We start from the raw sequence: 18,615 nt of genomic DNA, 5'->3' as shown, positions 1-18,615 counted from the left end.
GTACGGTATGATCGTTACCGTGTACGGTGTGAGGTTCATATAATGAAGTAATCGTACGGTACAGGAATTGATCAATAGACCTTAGGTCATGGATACTGTGCCACCGGACTTCTCTAAATCGACATTAAAAAAACGATAAACTGCGAAGGAAGGCCTGCTCAATCGAGTGACCTACGAGTACACACCGCTACGGTAGGTAATCAAGGCGAATTTATACGCCATTTACGTCGATTTGTGAAGGATTGTCACAACTCACAGTCGAAATAATGTGAGTGATCATTTTAACCAAGGCCATACCCAGACATGTGCATGGATCCGAGAAAATGGATCTGGGATCTGATCCCACGGATCCTGATCTCGGATCCGTCGGGATCATAGATCCAGCTCTGTAATTTATCGAGAGAGCCATAGGGATCACAGATCCGAGTCTCATTTTTTGCTTGAGATCCAGTGAGATCATAGATCCTCACTTATTTTTTGTTAACACATATATCCCAAAAAAGCACTTGTTTCAACTCACAAACGTTCTGTTTTAGTGATTTTATGTGATCGCACGTCATAATCCATAGTTTTGTGTCACTTATTGGCATAGAAACCCCTTAAAACATGGTTTCAAATGTGGTGCATGGTGGGATCCACTCAGATCATAGATCCATGTTCTTAATTTATCGTCAGATCATATGAGATCATAGATCCAAGATGTATTTTTCACGCCGGATCCGGTGGGATCATAGATCCCATCCTGTACTTTGTTTCGAGATCCACTGAGATCATAGATCCATCACTCGGATCCATGCACAAGTCTGGCCATACCTATAACCTTAGGTACTTTTGTGACCTCTAGTGTCTTCAGCAACGACCTGAACGAAAACAAATGACCGTAATAATTCTGACAGATTTCATGGCTAGCTATTGATTTTCTGCCGTCTTTCTAGCTTCCTTAGGTTTTGTGATAAGCCGTTGTGGCCAAATATCCCCCCCCCCCATGAGGTAGCCGGTACTGGTAGGCAGGGCTGCGGAGTCGATGGATTTTCGGCGACTCCGACTCCGACTCCGACTCCGGCTTTCTAAAACCAGCTCCGACTCCGACTCCGACTCCGGGCAGAATTGTCGACTCCGACCGACTCCAACTCCCGACTCCGACTCCGCAGGCCTAGCAGGGCTGCGGAGTCGACAGATTTTCGGTGACTCCGACTCCGACTCCGGCTCGGGTTTCTAAAATCGACTCCGACTCCGACTCCGACTCCGGTCACAACTGTCGACTCCGACCGACTCCGACTCCGACTCCGACTCCGACTCCGCAGCCCTGCTGGTAGGAATAGGACTCAAGAAGCAAACTAAGTATGGTCACTACCTCATCGAAGCCAAAAGTTACCCGATATGAATGTTAATCGAATGTCGCTTTCAGCCTTTCAGCACGTTCCATCTGTGGCTGGATCGTTTCAGTGTGGCTGGATCGGCACTCGGCAGTCGGCACCTTGGACTTAGTCCAGTTGCTCTTCATTTGTCTAGGTGGCACTAGTGCAGTTTGTAGGTGGCGGTAAGTGTCAATCCTCTTGGCTAGAACTGGCAAGAATCAGAATCGCCCAAGGCCGTATAAGAGAGGTAGAATCATCCCGCAATTTCCAATGGACCGGTCGCTAAGCATTAGCGTGACGTCACTGGTGGATACCGCGCGGCGCCCGGCTCCAAGCCGTACGTCGGGTACATTTGGCACTTTATCGTTGCTTTTACTGAACGTAACGACAACTAATGACCCTTAATAACTTTTTTACCCACCTAAAGCTGATTTCCTTGCCGATACATGCCGACCCGAGCCCCAGGATTGACAATCTTGGGATATATGGGTCGGATGGGCGACCTCGCGACGGGAGAAGGAACGATTGCAATTGTTGCGTCCCGCCCCGCCGATTGCATTCTCTATCTGCACCCGGAGGGGGGGGGGGGGCAGGGGGCACGTGTCCCCGTCGGATCAGGGGGCCTCTCGGGCCCGAGGGGCCCTGCGATGCCAATTGGCGGCTGAGGGTCCACGCTGGCATTTTCGACTCAGAAGGGCCCCACAGGGCTCGAAAGAACAACTTATGTGCTCCGAATAGCCACACAATAGCCACACTTCTCTCCATAAGAGCCACACACCGGCTTTTTATTGTTCCTTGTCGGCATTTGAGGGCCCCTTGCCGGCCTCTCAGGGCCCATTGGCGACCTCTGAGGGCTAATTGCCGGCCTCTGAGGGCCCTTACCGGCCTATCAGGGACCAGCAGCTCTAAGGGTTCCACACACGCCTGTGATGACCCCCTAAACCAATAGTTGAAGGCCCCCACAACGGCGCCTGCGAGGGCCCTCACCGGCGGCTGTGAAAGCCCCAAAGCGGTGCCCAGCTGAGGGCCCCACACTGCCACCTCTGGGTTCAACCGACACCCCTGAATGAAGTTCCAAAGGCCCAAACCAGTGCTTCTTAAGGCCATATATCGGCGGCTCTGAGGGCTCAACACCGGAGCCTCTGACGGCCTAAGACGGGAACTTCGCATCGGACGGCCTCTCACCGGTGACTTTTGAGGGCCCCGCACCGACGACTCTGAGGGCCCCCACCGGCGTCTGAGAGTACCTTGCTGGTCTCTGAGGACTCCACAGGGCTCCTGAAGACACCGCAGACCTCTTAAGGGCCAATTGTCGGTCTCTGAGAGCCCCTGTCGGCTTATAAAGGGTTTCTTGCCAGCAGCTCTAAGGGTCCCACACCCGACCATGATGACCCCACACTGCAGTGTCTCTGAGGGCCCACAATGGCAACTGTGAGGACCCTCACCGGCGCCTCTGAGGGCCACACACTAGCACCTCAGAGGGCCCACAGCGGCACCTCCGGGGCCCCGCACCAATGCCTCTGAGGGCCCACACCAGTGCCTCCAAAGGCTTCACAACCGGCGGCCAGTGAGGGCACTACACCGGTGATTTTTGGGCCGGCCTACCGAAGGCACAACACAATCCCTTAGTCTCGCTGAGTTTCCATCCCAATCCCATACCGGCTTCTATCCCAATTCCGGATCTAGCAATCCCCCCCCGCGCCGGTGTCGGTGCCGGGGGCCAGCGCCATCGGGACGGCACTCAGTCGGCCACACGCACTCAATGGTTAGCGCTTAGCACCGGCGGCTAGCGCACGCCCGGCGTGTTATCGGCCGTGAGCCGCTCCAAAACGGATGCAGTAACTGGTCGATATAGGCAGTAAGCAGATGAGGAGATGCAGGTGGATTGATAACCGGCAAGCTTTTGTATTTTACGAGGGCGAAGGGTCGAAGTCGGCTGCTAAGCCGTGAGCGGATTTTATCAGATGCCGGTTCACTATGACCTTTATCCTGGTCCTGGTCCGCTGACGCACTCTTGGAGAGCCGAATCACAGCAAAACTCCATCCACGACTGTATCTATACGGCTTACGCTTTTCTGAAAACGTCTGCGTTTGGCCTACGGGCCCGGCCGGCCGGCCGGCCCCGATTGGTGATCCACCAGTGACGTCACTGGTAGTGTTAAGCTGATTGGCGAATAATACATGGGGAGAACCGGGACGACATCCCCCTGGAATCGCCTCGTTTTATGCTCGCTGTCAAGGCCCTATGCTCGCTGTCAGTAGTCTCTCGTCTTGGTCTGTGTGGTGAGGTGGAGATTAGTATTTATTATTTATATACACTGTGGGGATTAGGATTAGGAACAAATTAGGATTGGGGTCGCATTTTGTTGTGCATTTCAATCTGTCCTCCATGGATGAAGTATGCCTAATCCATGTGTCCTCTTTGCTATTGCGATGGAATGACAATGACCATTTCGAGGTTATAGCCAAGCTAAGAATATTAAATTAAATATGAAAATTGACAATTCTATCTACTTCTGAATCTAGGTTTTGATATTCTACCTTCTATTTGCCTTTGGTTTTATTTCATTATTCAAATTGTAAAGTTTGTGTAGGTCAAGTGCGTCAAGTGTAGGTGAGAAGGCTGGATATTTTTGCTTTTGTTTGAATGTCTTGTGATGTTTATATCAAACTCAACCTCTGTTGGACAATGGATAGTTGCTGATTTATGCCCAGTTTTTTATGCTCATCTCAATCTAATTTGATGATAAATTGTAACAATCAAATTTACAGTTTTCATACATTTTGCATGCAATATTGCTTTTGTGGCCTCTTCATCTTATCATCTTGATTCTATGAATTTCTATTTTCTACATTGCTCTGTATGCCATTTTCCTTATCCTGTGAATGTGCTCACAGGTCACATGTTGATGTGTCTTTCTTCGTACCCTGTGCTCCCATGTGTCATTCTCCTTATTCTGTGCCCTTTGTGTTCCTTACCTGACTGCTCATTCTGTGCTCCCCATACCTATATCATTCTCCTGACTTGAAGTTCCCCACGTGCTAATTTCCTGACCATGTGCCCTCTATGTCAATGTACAATATTTCTGATCCTGTAGCTTTCCTTGTGTCACACTCCTGACTCTGTGATCCCCATGTACTTATCCCCATTTGTTCCTAACTTCTTATCCTGCCCTCTATGTGTCATGCTCCTTATTCTGTGCTCTGTATGTGCCTTTCTCGTTATCCTGTACTTGAACCTGACATGCCCTCAATGTATGTATAATTTTCCTTATTCTGTGTATTCCCCCAGTCCCCATGCATTATTTTTCTGATCCTGGGCTCCCCATGTCATTCTCCCAATCCTGTGTTCTCTCCTTCTGTGATTTCATTAACCATGTGCTCTTCTGCCATTAACCATCTGCCCCTGTGCTCAATGACACATTGCCTGCCTTGTGCCATTTTTTATGATTCTGTGCTCTCCATGTACCATCTTTTCATGCTCCAGTGTCCTTTTCCATTCTCCTGGGACTTTTCTAAGCCATTTCTTTGACCCATGTGCTCCCCATGTGTCATTCAGACCCTATGCAACTTTGACCCAAGTGCCATTATTCTATGATAGGTACTGGCTTGAGTTTAGCACTTCCTCATGTATTTGTCATTCTCTCATCCATGTGCCATTTTTCTGTCTCTGTGCTGCCATGGAGTGTCAGGTGTGAGCACATTTTCTTGTCTCTGCTGCTTTTTGGACAAAAAGCCAAAAGGTCAGCTTCATTGTGACCTGTGACCTAACTTCTAAGGTCAAGGGATGAAGTCCTTGGACCTTGGCCGGGACAGATTGAAGTTTGACTAGAGGCTTGGTGACGATCTGAAACAATAACACAGTCAGCAGTCGGTTACATCAGTCACATAAGCGTCCATGCCGGCAGTCTCGGAAGGGCGGCGGTCGGGCATGTCAGGTCTTCAGGAGGAGGAGGCCGGCTCAAACAAGGACTGTCTGGCGTGCCGACTGAGCAGCGGAGGCGTCATCAGCCTGGCCTCGCTGTACGTGGCCTACCAGGGCCTGAAGCGGCCGCGGCCCGTCGAGCGCTCCCTGATGATGGCTGCCGCTGGAGGTGAGAAACCTGGCGCCGGAGGTCGGTATGGCGGGAGTGTGGAGGACCCTGCAGAGCTAACTGAGAGCCGAGAGGGTTAGAGCGATCGGCTCAGTAGCTAGCAGTTGTAATATGAGCCTCAATTTCCTCAAGCTCCCTGGTTTATGTTCTGCGGACATTTTTCGGGAGGATGCTCCGTCTTTCGAAAAAAATGATATTCGATTACATTCAAAGTTCATACCAGTTAACCTGGACTGAGAGCGACCTATGACTGCCATTGCTGCTTACTTTATAGCTAGAATTATTCACTGTCTAGTTGTCTACGATATTGTCTCGAAAATGTCGGTTGTCGGTATTCCCGTAGCATTAAATCGTTATTGATCTTTGTCTTTGATCTTTGTCTTTGTAAATTGAAAAAGTGGCATTGATTGGCAATCTGAAAGTGCAGTTCACTTGTTGCATTGCTTACCGCCGTCGTACGATGATAGATAATAATGGGTAATCAGGCGTCTTTTTCTTTTTCAGTGATTTGCGGACTTGGAGTGGCGAGAATGCTGGACCTCCCTCCGTTTGGCCAGAATAAGCGTCAATAGTCAATCTTAAGCAGTAACAAACACTGACAGGTAAAGTCTATAACCACCTATTGTATCGGTTTGTAATTGCAATAAATTTTCTCATAATTGTTACATTGTAAGCATTTTGTTATGACGTTACCTTTTGCCTTTTGGTGCGTTTGTTTTCTCTACTTAGTAAAGTGCAAGCGTTCATTTGGCACCGGCAACATACCCAATCCTGTCAGCGTACTCACATCTCAACTCTCGGTCTATGTTCGCATGAATGCGTTATATGTATTTTTTATTGTAACTACTTTTTCGTATTCTTAGTGGTGTGACGGCTATCGATGCATCATGCAGCATGGATACTGGGTTAACGATCCATTCCGTTTCAGCGGTGGTGTTCAGCCATGAAGTCCCTGGAGGCCTACATAGTCGAGGACCACAACGAGGCGCTGGAGTGGATCTACCGTGAGATCGGCGCCAAGCGGCTGCCGGTGCACGGCTCCACACTGCTGCACTTTGACTCCCACCCAGACCTGCTGCTACCTACTGACCTCGGCGCCGAGGAGGCCGCCTGCCGGGAGTCCCTGCTGCCGCAGCTCAGTATCGGCGACTGGATCCTACCGGCCGTGTTCGCTGGCCACTTGGGCGACGTGCTGTGGGTGCGTCCGCCGTGGGCCCCCCAGCTGCCCGAGGGCGAGCTGCGCTGTACGATCGGGGAGACGGCCGACGGCCTGGTGCGGCTCGACTGCCGCCACCCGTACTTTGTCTCCGAGTTGCTGTACGCGCCCGCAGAGGAGCTGAGAAACACTCGGACGTTCAGTATAGTGGTGGTGACGCTAGGCGAGGACACGAGCACGGCCAAAGCGGTGGCAGAGCTGGCGCCGCGACTCCGCGATACACCATACATCCTTGATATCGATCTGGACTTCTTTTCCACGCACGACCCGTTCCGTGCCATGCTACCGAAGGCCGATATGCACGGACGCTTACAAAAACTATTCGCGTTCGAGGTGAGCGACGACATCACGGCAGCGCAGGAGTGCCGGCGGGCGCTGCTCACCGAGGCGAAGGCGGTGTTTGACCACCTGGACCGGGTCGGCAGTCTGGAGGGGTTCACCGGGCCGTCACCAGAGACAGAGCTGATGCACGGCCTGCGGGAGCTGGCGGCGGCCGTGGGGGAGCACTACACACACGAGGAGGTGGACTGGCAGCTGGTGTACGACGCGGCGTGCACGTTCGACACGTGCGGCCTGCCGCACCACGTGTCTACCGACCAGCAGGTGGAGAGCTCTGTGGAGCAGGTCAGTGCTGGGGGCGAACACGGCCGATGGTGGATATGTGAAATATACCGTTGAGTAGGACAAATATTATTGTCAAGTGATATTTTCGATTAGCTGGATGACGGTATAAATTTACATTTATCATGTTATATGTGCAATTAAGCAATATGTATGTTAACATGCTTCATGTTATCTTTGGTGATATAGTTACATTTTTACACTGTGCAGGGCAGAATTTCTGAGTCAGAGTCTGATTCAGAGTCGACCAGAGTCGTAGCAACGAGCCACGAGCTCTTGAGTGCTGGCATTAGCCTGTCGCCTCTGACTGTGCACATACCCTCTCCCCGCTCAGGTCAGTGAGTTCCTATCAGCGCTGCCGGAGCCGGGCTGTGTGACGATCGCCCGGTCCAGTCTGGACGATTTCTGCCCGCCGGACCAAGTAGAGGACATCCAGCAGAGCATGCTCGACCGACTGACCTCGCTCTACCCCAGACTCAGGGTGAACGTCAAGTATGAGGTGGACGAAGAGCCAGATCCAGACGGTGATGCGTCGTGGGGTTCAGGGAACTCGCCACATGGGGACGTGATGTGATGGGCTGAGGTGCTGTGATAGCGCGCGAGTGGGTTTTGTATGGTCCGTTTTATACGTGTCCGCTGTGTCAATTATTGGCATGGACTGTATTCACCTGAATAAATGTAACCTCCATTGTGAAGTGATGACTTTGTAATTACAGCGGTACGAGCGTGCCCCGATGCAGACAACAGTGCAGGAGAGGAGGATTCAACACATTTGCGTCATTTCCGTCCTACAATGGTGCGTTAACCCTCACGATATAGAATCTTGGTATGGACACTGTCCGGTAAATCCCACTAGTTTGCACGGGCCACTTGAAAACAAAAGTTCTAGCACTGAGGGCAATATACAGGGGATGACGGCAGATATGCCCAGCGCGAGAATGGGTGTACGCATTGAGCGCGAGTGGTCCGTACACATCTGAGTGCACTACCTGAACGACGTAAAAGCACTTTAAAAATTGAAACATGGTTATGGAATGCATTCATAGGCGTAGGAACAGGGGGGGCCGGGGGGGCCATGGCCCCCCACTTTTCAGCCATTTTTTAAAGTAAAATCTTTATTTTTGATTTAAATACACAACTAAGCGCAGGAAATGATTCAGCAAGGTGAGATGAGCACAAAACTGCAAAGAATTTCTTCATAGGGGTATTGGGGCTCCCACAAACTGACATTGAAGTTTCGCTGGCCCCCCCACTTTTCGTGAGGTTCCTACGCCCATGAATGCATTTGAAAATGACAAACATGACACAGCATAATAATGACTATGGACGAATCGTATGCAAATGGCGAGACACCGAACTGGACGGAACGAAGGCACAGTTATGATCACATTGAACAGGTCCATTGCTGCACTTTCAGCCATTGGAGGCATGGTAAGCTCTGGGAGCACCTAACGTTAGCAAAGCCGCAGTTCGGTCGTGCAATAACAAAACAAGCAAGCAGAATCAACGATCAGCTTTTACACACTAAAACACTTTCACGAGCCCTTGAGCGCTAGCATCAGGCTAGACAACTTGATCACAGACGACATAACGCCCCCAGTTGCACGCACGGAATCAATTAGTGCGCTATTTCTCTTTCTTCTTCTTCCGTTCCCCATCGGCGCCCCCTTTGCCGCTCGGCTGTTCGGACAGATGTCGCGTATTCATCCACACCACAATGGCGCACAGCACGGCCATGTAAGCGGTGAGCACGGCCAGGGCGGTGGCGTCGGACGCCTCTATGGTCCGGGTGGCCAGATTGACGCAGCCGGTGGCCAGATTGGCCAGACAGAACAATGCGAGACCCTTGTCGCCAGAGGCGGCCATTAGACTGGGCACGCGCTGGGCGGTGCCGGCGGGGATGACACCCAGCGCCTGCAGTAGGGTGATGATCAGGTCCACCAGCAGGTACACCGAGCTGATACCGAGCACCTGGGCGGCGCACGCCACGATGTAGGTGCCGTTGGCGAGCCGGCGAGAGATCCTGTAGGGACCGGCGTCCATACAGGCAGACAGACGCCACAGGCCGGCCGCCACCAGAAACAGCGACACGCAGCAGCCGAGCCAGCGCAGCCAGCCGGCGCGCGGGCGGTGCAGGTACGTCCCCAGTGCCACACCCAGCAGGTACAGCGCAACATACCCGGGCAGCGACACAAACGCCTCCCGGTTGGCCTCGATCAGAGACCCGTCCCGCGGGCCCTCGGCGGTGATCCATTTCTCAGCGCCGGCGTCCAGCACCGTCTGCTGCAGGACCGCCACCAGCACTGCCAGCACGGCGCTCAGACCGGCCGGCAGCACCACCAGCCACAGCGGCGCCACCAGCTTCACAATCGCCAGCGTAAAGAAGAAGTTCCAGTGCACGCCGTACTCGGAGACGTGCTCGTGGTATCCGGAGAGCTTCACCAGCGTCAGTCGGCCGGCGCCGAGCGCGGCGAGACCGAGCGCCGCGCGCACTGAGCGCCAGTAGTCGGCCAGACGCGCCGCCAGCGGCCGCCGCCGGCCGGCCGGCGCGCGCGACTCGGGCGACGTGAGGCCGTGGAACGCGGCGAAGTAGCCGACGGCCACGTCCATCAGGCCGGCGCCGTACGTCTCCGCCTTGGCCAGCCGGCGCGGGAACACGCGGTAGTCCACGGCGAGGATGCAGAGCGCCGTGGCCAGGTGCAGGTGTGCGCGCGCATTGGTGATGCACGGCAGACGCGGAGTGGCCACGGAGGCGCGGCGCAGGGCGGCCGTGAGAGACCCGGCGAGCGGCCGGCGGGAGGCGCAGGCCAGAGGCGACAGCGCCGCCAGGGCGGCCAGGAAGGAGCACAGGCTGAGCGCGTGGTCGGCCAGGAGAGTGACGGAGCCGATCAGCGGCAGCACCAGGATGCTGAACTCCAGCAGAGCTGAAAGAAGCGAGACAGGGGGATAAACATTCAGCAGAGCTGACCGAAACGTAAACCAGCGGTCAAACTTTGGCAGAACTGACGGTAAAGCGAAAGCGAACAAGGGGTCAAACATCGGCAAACGTTGCGAACGTTATTGTGCCCTACTAACCTCTCAGTCGTGCGGCCGTTCTTTCGGGCAGTTTGCTCGTCGGTAAGCACAGATTCGGCCACAGCAGGGGAAGGAGAGTGGCCACCGCCAGGGTCGATAGTGGCAGCTGCATCAGCAGTGACGCAATGTCCAAGAACGTCGTGCCCGGAAGGTTGCTGATGAACTGCACATGCTTCTCCTCGTAGGTTGACATGATTTTATTCTTTTGATGATGATGCAATGTGTATCAATGGGTCAAATGCTCCAGAATCTAGAAAAAAAGAATCATTGGATGATTCATGATATTCAGACATTTGGGCAGATAATCACCATGAGAAATCATAATCATAGGTAATAATGCCATAAGTATCATACTGTCAGTGCATTCCAAGGTTTTCTTAGCTATGCATTGACATGTGCACTGTGTAGTTGCATGAAGTTTCTCAGAGCTGTGCTCTATAGAGCTGCCTGCTCCCACAGGGGAAAGAGCGATGGATGCCATATGCCTGAAGGTCTGGGTCTGCCATATTATTATACACGACTTATAGCTTTTGAGCATACCGACCAGACACTGTTGACTGTTGAGTATTGCTAGTGTTACTTGACAGTAACTCAAACTCATCTTCAATACTGTAGGTGCTAGTTTATAAGCCCCAAGTTTGAGAAACTCATTAGATGCTGTCAACATTCTGTGAAGTGTAATGACTGATGTGGGTTTAAAAAGATGCTTGGCTATGAAAACATGTAAATTTTCAATTGAAACATAACATAAAAATAACCTCAATAAACATGAGGGATTCTTCATTCTCAGCTCACTTACCTGATCTAGCATTTGAATGTCAATGCTCTAACAATGAAAATCCTTAACCATAACTGGGTCAATTCAATGATATTACTAGGTATTAAATCCATTGAAAAAATGTATACTGATAAGTAAAGTGAGCAGTGAAAACCACAAAGTTAAAAGTACCCAAGAAAAACTGACAAAAAGACAAGATGAAGAGCCATTTCAACCTCAAAACATTCAGTTTGAGTTTCACCAAGACAGGGTATGTGGTTTATGAGCCCGTGGTACTCATACTGGTGTGAGCGAATTTCAAAGATAAAACAACAATCTACACTATACCCATGGACTGTGCGGATGTCCAGGAGAATCAAGATACTAGATAGCCCTATCACTATAGCCTCGATCAAGGCCCATATGCCTTGATATCAGGACCAGGCCCATGTCGTCCCCTATCTCCGCGTGTGTCCACTAACACGAATGACGTCACGCATGTGGGCGGAGCTATGGGCGGAGCCTAACGCACGCGGCAGTCCAAGCCGCCATATTTGAATTTATATTTTAATAGAATCTTGCCGATATTTTGGGTGAAGTCAATTTATATGGATAGCTTGGTGACAGTTTAGCTATACGAATAATAATTTATTATGGATGTGCGTATATTCAGCTTGGAATTGCAATTAAAGTTCCGCACCGCATAGATTCGAACTCGGGACCTTTGGAATACTGCGCGGGCACGCTAACCACTACACTACCGCGACCGCGCGGCGGCCGGCGGCAGGGAGGCTGCGGAGACATGAGGGGACATTTTACGCTTTTGTGAAAAAAGCAAAAGATTTAGCGAAAAACACGTAATAGATAACTTGCAGAAAATTGTCTGCTCTTTCAGATAAGATACTTAGGTTTGATATATCTTGTGCAGACTTCATTCTACAGTGCTTCGAAAATCGCTCATTTACATGGGGATTGAACGGGGCTTCGAGACTTGACTCCAAATGACGTCACGAGCTGACGTCACGAAAAGGTAGAATCGCCGGACGACCCTACCTGGTATATAGGGCCTTGATCAGGACAGGACAAGGATAGGTCAAGGCAAGGCCTTGACCTGACTTGGCCTTGACCAAACATAGGTATGGTAAATTGGTATAGCCAAGATTACTTTACTTATAGGTTGACGTATAGCCACCCAAGATGAGATGACCAAACCTTGACCAAACCTGCAACTCAAGGGTGAAGTCAACCAGACCAGCAAGTCACCAGTATCTTGCATCAGTACCAAATAAGTAATACAAACAAATCAGCAACATGCACTACCAATGTAGGTGCATCTCACAATCCAATAATTTCTTCTCTCAGTCATCAACTCAAAATGTGGTTGTAAATCATTTGCTACTGCTGACTCACCATAATTGACTCAATCACGCGGTATTTGTCGTAGTTGTTGAGACGTTTGTTCCAAACAATGCGCAAAATTTATTGCAAGCGACTGCATATACACGTGTTGTTGCCCAGCCATTGGGACTCGGTACTGCGAATTTAATTGAATTTACTTATTCATTGGAAGGAGTGGACGTAAAACTGGGATCACATAAGCTGGCACCAGTCTCGATGTCTCCAGCCCTCCACTGAATATGGGTTCCATCCATTCAGAAGTACTAGATTGGAGTTGTCCAGAAAAACTGCAGATATATTTGTCTTCTCTGGACGAGCTTATTGGTGCTTGTCAGCTCACCAACGGTGCCACCCCGGATGAGATTGACGAAGCAATTACACGATGCATACATACCGCTGCGCGAATCGCCGGATGCTCCAAGTCGCGACGTCCCCCGAAGCCCTGGTGGTCGCCTGATGTGGCAGTGGCGCGGGATCGCACTCGTTTCTGGCATCAGATATGGGTAAACTGTGGCCGTCCTACCCTCTCAGCAGTGGCACAGTGCTATCAGGCTGCAAGATCTGCTTACCGTCACGCCCGCAGACGTGCAGCAGTGGCGCGGATCGAGAGCGAGGCCCACACTCTCCGACTGCTCCGCCGTGACAAAAATCTGACAGCCTTCTGGCGACGTGTGCAACAGATACGGCGTAATGGACTCAAGTCGGCCTCTGATCTATCCGCCGCCGACTTCCGCACCCACTTCCAGACTGTGCACCAAGATAGTCACAGGCAACTGACTCTGGACCAGCTCCAAATTGCTGAACATGTAGATTCTCGACTAAGGAGAATCCGTAACGATGCATCCGAAAGAACGGTTTCAGCTGGACAAGTAGCAGGCCTCATTCACCGGTTACAGCGTGGGAAGGCACCTGGTATAGACGGCATCACGGCGGAGCACCTTCTCTATGGTCAGTCGCCTTGTCTCCTGTCAGCTCTGGCGCACCTTCTCTCTGTCTGCCTGTCCACGTGTAGCGTGCCAGCTACCTTCGCTGACAGCGTTATTGTACCCGTGTTGAAGAAATCTCAATCGGACCCTAACTGCTTGGACAACTATCGACCGATTTCAATCACAACCTGCGCATCTAAGCTGCTCGAGCTGTTAGTGCTAGACGAACTGAACGCCTCATTTGAACCTCATCATCTGCAGTTTGGTTTTATCTCCAATCGGGGCACCATGCAAGCGTCTCTGTTGGCTGGAGAGACCATACAGCAGAATCGAGCCAGGGGTCTTCCTGTTTTTGTCGCAAACCTTGACGCGAGGAAATGTTTTGACCGAATATGGCATGACGGTCTGTTCTTCCGTCTGGAAGATTATCTTAGCGCCTACTGCTGGTGCCTCATGGTCACCTGGTACCGCCACCTCTCTGCAAGGGTGACTTTTGGTGGCGCCACATCTGAAGCGTTCCTGGTCTGCAGGGGCACCAGACAAGGGGCCATCTTATCGCCGACCCTTGCAAACATCTTCCTCTTACCTCTTATTGAGGTCCTAGATCGCAGCGGTCGTGGAGCATATCTACACAGCCAGCACGTACCCGCTATCTGCTACGCTGACGATATTCTCCTTATATCTGCGAACGCGCGTGACCTCGGTGCAATGCTGCAGATGGTGGGAGAATTCGCGGCTACTTGGCGCCTCGACTTCGTTCACCCTGAACCGGGAAAAACCAAGAGCCATTGTATTATATTTGGACAGGAACTATTCACGAGCACACCGAGGTGGACACTGTCAGGACAGCAGCTGCAGATCCGGCAGACGACCGAGCACCTCGGTACGGTGCTTGATGACAACCTCAGCACAGACAGCCACGTGGCTCAGCGCATCAGGCGTGCTTGTGCATCATTCTATGGCCTCACACCCCTGGGCAATTTCACCAACCGCCTGACTGCTGCTGACATAATCTTCCTCTGGAAGACAGTAGTGCTGCCGGCACTGATCTTCGGCTGTGAGACGGCTCCCCTCAGTTCCGCCGACATTGAGCGTCTAGACTCGCGACAGGCTTCGCTGATCAAGGCAGCGCTGGGTCTGCCGCGTTCTGCGCACCATACGGCTCTTTTGATTGCTGCTGGGGTGCCTCGCATCGGTGAGGTGCTGCGAGGTGATGCCCTCCGCGCATTCCGTAATGCTTTCCGCGCTGACCACCGTCTTCGCCAAGCCTACGTCACTGGACTGGCCAGACTTGCTACGTACCCCGAGCAGTTGGATGGGTCGTTTATTGGCCACGTATATAATCTGTGTGGTGGGAATTTCGGCGCTATCATGCACATCGCTGCTGGGTACGTCGATCACGACATAGTTCGGGCACCACTCCAAGAAAGCGGTCTTATAGACAGTTTGAAGATGGTTTTGGCAAGCAACTGTCAGGCCTCGCGGCGCCTGTTAAGACTACTAACCTCCTGAGTGCTGATTGACTGTGTGTGTGGGTGGGTGGGGTGGGGGGGGGTATGTATCTTTTTGTCGCATGACGATGCTGAATAAACAATAATAATAATAATAATAAGCAGGCAACGAGGCGATACTTCAGTTTTTTACATTGAAGTAGCACAATTTTGATGATGTTTCACTGTTTCTCCTTGGTCAATTACATAAAAAACAGCTTCAAAACACTTTGATTCGCAACATTTACCGAAATATAATAAAGAAACCACCCTATCGTCAGCACGCTACGTCAACTGCCAGGACGCAAAATGGCGACGCTGTTTTGCCTCTGATGCGCCAGATATGTAACCTTAAATAATTGGATACGACTACTAAATACAATATGCCGATAATAGACTATTTTCCTCCTAGGGGACACTGGGAAATCGGGGTTTTAGGGTGAAGGTGATTGAGAAACGTGTTTGCTAGCGACGCGAACCAATGATGTGGCCTTGGCCACAAATAGGGGATATCTTAGGTAAGGGTAAATGGAAAAATGTTAGGTTAAAGAGTTCTGGAATTGTCTCCAGGCCGGCCGAAGGCCGGCCTGGAGCCTATTCCAGAACTCTTTAACCTAACATTTTTCCATTTACCCTTACCTAAGATATACTCCTTTTCGTCCCTAGCGCACAAACCCCTGGAAACGTGGTAGGTTAGGTTAGGTTAGGTTAGGTTAGGTTAGGTTAGGTTAGGTTAGGTTAGGTTAGGTTAGGTTAGGTTAGGTTAGGTTAGGTTAGATTTGGTTTGAATCTAAAACCCCCCTCCCCCACCCAAAAACCCCGATTTCCCAGTGTCCCCTAGGATGAAAATAGTTCTTATTGTATTTAGTAGTCGCATCCAATTCTTTTAAATTACATATCTGGCGCATCAGAGGCAAAACAATGTCGCCATTTTGCGTCTCTGCAGTGTGTGCGTAGCGGCTAGCGCATCAAAGGTGGGGTGATTTCTTTATTATATTTCGGTAAGTGGTGCGAAGTTAAGTGTTTTGAAAATGTTTTTGATGTAATTGGCCATCGAGAAGGAGAAATGATCATCAAAATTGTGTTTCTTTAATGTAAAAAACTGAAGTTTTACCGGCAACGAAGATCAAAGAAACTTCAAACTTGTTGTATGCTGTTTCAGGGTGCACTCTTTGATATGGGGTTTCGCCTCGGTTTCAATTTCAATTCAAATTCTGTTTCTGGGTTGATTTCTGCAATGTAAAATGAACTCTTGTGAAGTTCTATTTTGGTGTCAATTTTTATTCATAGTTCAAAGTTTCTAAAATGAGCAATGAGCAAACTGCAAACCACATACAGTATTTTTCTGAATCAATATTAATCCGCACCAGCTGAGCTGATGTGAAAAATCACAACATCATCATCAAGCTGAAAATCCACATAATTTAACACCAGATAAATTGTGAAATGCATACCATAGAACTATGAAATGTTCACCAAAACCAAGAAAGCCCTCACTTGCATAATACTGTTTATAATACACTGTGCATAATACATTGTGTCCAGACTCCAATGTAAAAATTCCACCACACCAATATAAAACCACAGTGACACAGTAGGTATTGCTCACTGACTGACTTGATCAAACATTTTTACAATTGCATAGAAAAATTAATAGATTCATACATAAATGTAGTGGCATAAATTTACAAATAGATAGCAGATATGGTACATTTAAGGTCAATGATTTTTCCAGAACCAAATTGTACCTTGACCTAGTATTTGGTTGACGTGTTATTTTGTATTCGACTGCATATTTTGAGATACATAAACATATACTATTGATAAGTTAATGTTTGTTACAAATGTGCATATTGACTCTGGTAAAGAAACATTAACATATTTTTAATTTTCCAGATACTTTGTGAGCTGTTAAAAGCTTGAAGAACAGCAAACATACCAAATGGTTGTGAAAGAAATGCCATCAGGCAAGAAACAGAAAAAGCATAAACTTGCCAGAGATGATTCTGATTGTATTGAAACTCCAAGTGTGGAAATTCCCCATGACACCCTAGTAAATGATAATGCCAGTACACCACATTCAGCTTCACTCAAGAAAAGTAAGAAAAATAAGAAGAGCCATGCTTCAAGTGGTGATAACATTACAGAGCCAGACCCAGTACCACACTCATCTGAAAAGAAGACTGGCAAGAAGCGGAAAAGAGAGCAAATAGACACGTCCGCTGAGGGGTCGCTAGAGCAATCGGCGCCTATTGATGCTTCAGAGAATGTGAAACCAAAAAAGAAGCGGAAGAAGGAACGCAGTGAAGACGTCGGAAATGAACCCGCCTCCGAAGAGGCCAATGACACTGTCGAAGGGCAAACTTCACCTGTATCGTCGGAGAAGAAGAAACCACGCTCCAAGAAAGGCGAAAACCCTGTAAAGCCGAAAGACCCGAAGCTGGAAAAACGCACCGTGTTCGTGGGTAATCTCCCGGTGAAGACGAACCGCCGCGACCTGAACCGCTTCTTTGCCAAGTACGGTAAGGTGGAGTCAGTGCGTCTGCGCAGCGCGCCGCGGCTGGACGCCCAGAAACCGATCCGGATGGCCGTCATCACGCACCGGTTCAGCGAGGACCGCTCGTCGATCAACGCCTACGTGCGGTTCACCACGGAGGCCGGTGCTGAAAAGGCCGCCGCCGAGGCCAACGGGCAGCTGTACGAGGAGCACCACCTGCGCGTCAACATGGCGATGTCCGAGTCGCGGCCCGACCCTCAGCTGGCCGTGTTCGTCGGTGGCCTGCCGCTGAACGCCGAGGACAACCATCTGTGGTCGCACTTCGCCGACTGCGGCACCATCGTCAGTGTGCGCATCGTGCGCGACCGCGAGACCTCGGTCGGCAAGGGGTTCGGCTACGTCAACTTCAGTGCGGAGGAGGCGGTGCCGCGCGCGCTCAAACTGAACGGCAGTCAGCTGGAGGGTCAGACGATCCGCGTCCAGAGGTGCCACGCCACGGCGCGTCCCAAAGTGGACCGGCTCACCGGCAAGAAGCTGCGGAAAGCTCTCCCCGAGGGTGAGAAACCGGCGCCAAAGGCGCAGGATAACATGCTGGCGCCGGTTAACAAATTCTCGGGCGATGCTACTGCAGAATCCAAGTCGTCACTGAAAAAGAAAAAGGGCATGAAGAAGAAAGAGCGCCGGCCTGACGGAAGGAGCCAGAAGAGGAGCCTGGCGCAGAGTCTGAGCAAGACGATCGCGCCGATGCCGAAGGCGGTCTCCGTGCCGGCGATCTCAGTAGGAGGCGTGACGCCGCAGAATAAGAAAATAAAGTTCGATTTCGGCGACGATGATGGCGCACCGGACGCAAAGAAGACCGATTCCGAGAAGCTGAAAGAGATCAAGATGAAGAAAGAGGCGAAAAGGAAGAAGAAGGCAAAGGAGAGCGAAGCGAAAAAGAAAAAGAACATTGTTGAACCTCTGACCAACATTTTGCCATCATAGTTTGTACGTTTTTCTGGCCGGGGATTTTGTTGCTCTGATTGACAAAAATATTGGCAGTGCTCGCAGTTATGGTAGGTAAGTATCTGATTCATTGGATCTGTGATACCAATGTTTCGGGGCTTGCAACTTCGTTTCGCGCTAATCGCTGAATCGATGGGTATACAAATACAGCGCATGTGTCTTGTACATTTTGCAACTG

The 18,615-nt window shown here is 50.5% G+C and overlaps 4 protein-coding genes across 18 annotated transcripts in view; 3 read left to right on the top strand and 1 right to left on the bottom strand.

The window, feature by feature from the left end:
* Positions 1–1,057, top strand: part of LOC122363258 — a 42,694-nt gene extending 41,637 nt beyond the window's left edge. The window contains exon 8 of the transcript XR_006253334.1: positions 1,008–1,057. The gene's annotated coding sequence lies outside the window, so the exon portion shown is untranslated. The remainder of the gene's footprint in view (positions 1–1,007) is intronic.
* Positions 1,058–1,518: 461 nt separating this feature from the next.
* LOC122363249 (UPF0489 protein C5orf22 homolog) lies at positions 1,519–7,984 on the top strand. Of its 5 annotated transcripts, none has more exons than XM_043332288.1 (5): positions 1,519–1,540; positions 5,267–5,452; positions 5,957–6,054; positions 6,381–7,292; positions 7,624–7,984. In XM_043332288.1, exons 4-5 carry the CDS (start codon positions 6,396–6,398, stop codon positions 7,861–7,863), a joined length of 1,137 nt encoding a protein of 378 aa, XP_043188223.1. In that variant the 5' UTR covers positions 1,519–1,540; positions 5,267–5,452; positions 5,957–6,054; positions 6,381–6,395; the 3' UTR covers positions 7,864–7,984. The 5 variants fall into 5 exon arrangements, with proteins under 5 accessions (XP_043188223.1, XP_043188220.1, XP_043188222.1 ...); XM_043332285.1 differs by lacking the exon at positions 1,519–1,540 and adding an exon at positions 3,586–3,641; XM_043332287.1 differs by lacking the exon at positions 1,519–1,540 and adding an exon at positions 3,592–3,612.
* LOC122363248 (phosphatidylinositol-glycan biosynthesis class W protein-like) lies at positions 7,933–12,483 on the bottom strand. Of its 2 annotated transcripts, none has more exons than XM_043332281.1 (3): positions 12,345–12,483; positions 10,365–10,614; positions 7,933–10,213 (listed from the first exon to the last, which is right to left on the bottom strand). In XM_043332281.1, the coding sequence occupies exons 2-3, from the start codon at positions 10,555–10,557 to the stop codon at positions 8,916–8,918; spliced, it is 1,491 nt and encodes a 496-aa protein (XP_043188216.1). In that variant the 5' UTR covers positions 10,558–10,614; positions 12,345–12,483; the 3' UTR covers positions 7,933–8,915. The 2 variants fall into 2 exon arrangements, with proteins under 2 accessions (XP_043188216.1, XP_043188217.1); XM_043332282.1 differs by lacking the exon at positions 12,345–12,483 and adding an exon at positions 11,164–11,557.
* Positions 12,484–12,588: 105 nt separating this feature from the next.
* LOC122363247 (RNA-binding protein 34-like) lies at positions 12,589–18,602 on the top strand. 10 transcript variants are annotated; one of them, XM_043332270.1, is made up of 3 exons: positions 12,694–12,720; positions 16,049–16,083; positions 16,832–18,602. In XM_043332270.1, exon 3 carries the CDS (start codon positions 16,878–16,880, stop codon positions 18,414–18,416), a length of 1,539 nt encoding a protein of 512 aa, XP_043188205.1. In that variant the 5' UTR covers positions 12,694–12,720; positions 16,049–16,083; positions 16,832–16,877; the 3' UTR covers positions 18,417–18,602. The 10 variants fall into 10 exon arrangements, with proteins under 10 accessions (XP_043188210.1, XP_043188208.1, XP_043188205.1 ...); XM_043332275.1 differs by lacking the exons at positions 12,694–12,720; positions 16,049–16,083 and adding an exon at positions 12,589–12,652; XM_043332273.1 differs by lacking the exons at positions 12,694–12,720; positions 16,049–16,083 and adding an exon at positions 12,592–12,625.
* The last annotated feature ends 13 nt before the right edge of the window (positions 18,603–18,615 follow it).

This window comes from Amphibalanus amphitrite, unplaced genomic scaffold (assembly GCF_019059575.1).
Source record: "Amphibalanus amphitrite isolate SeventyFive unplaced genomic scaffold, NRLGWU_Aamphi_draft 000611F_arrow, whole genome shotgun sequence".
NCBI lineage: Eukaryota > Metazoa > Arthropoda > Thecostraca > Balanomorpha > Balanidae > Amphibalanus > Amphibalanus amphitrite.
Note: the sequence above shows the minus strand (reverse complement) of the source record. Positions and strands in the feature narration are given on the sequence as shown.

Excerpts from the sequence above, each read along its gene's own strand:
- LOC122363248 (XM_043332281.1), bottom strand. The coding sequence starts at position 10,557 with ATGTCAACCTACGAGGAGAAGCATGTGCAGTTCATCAGCAACCTTCCG. Across the intron at positions 10,214-10,364 it reads AACGGCCGCACGACTGAGAG|CTCTGCTGGAGTTCAGCATC; the intron begins GTTAGTAGGGCA and ends CGCTTCTTTCAG.
- LOC122363249 (XM_043332288.1), top strand. The coding sequence starts at position 6,396 with ATGAAGTCCCTGGAGGCCTACATAGTCGAGGACCACAACGAGGCGCTG. Across the intron at positions 7,293-7,623 it reads TGGAGAGCTCTGTGGAGCAG|GTCAGTGAGTTCCTATCAGC; the intron begins GTCAGTGCTGGG and ends CTCCCCGCTCAG.
- LOC122363247 (XM_043332275.1), top strand. The coding sequence starts at position 16,878 with ATGGTTGTGAAAGAAATGCCATCAGGCAAGAAACAGAAAAAGCATAAA.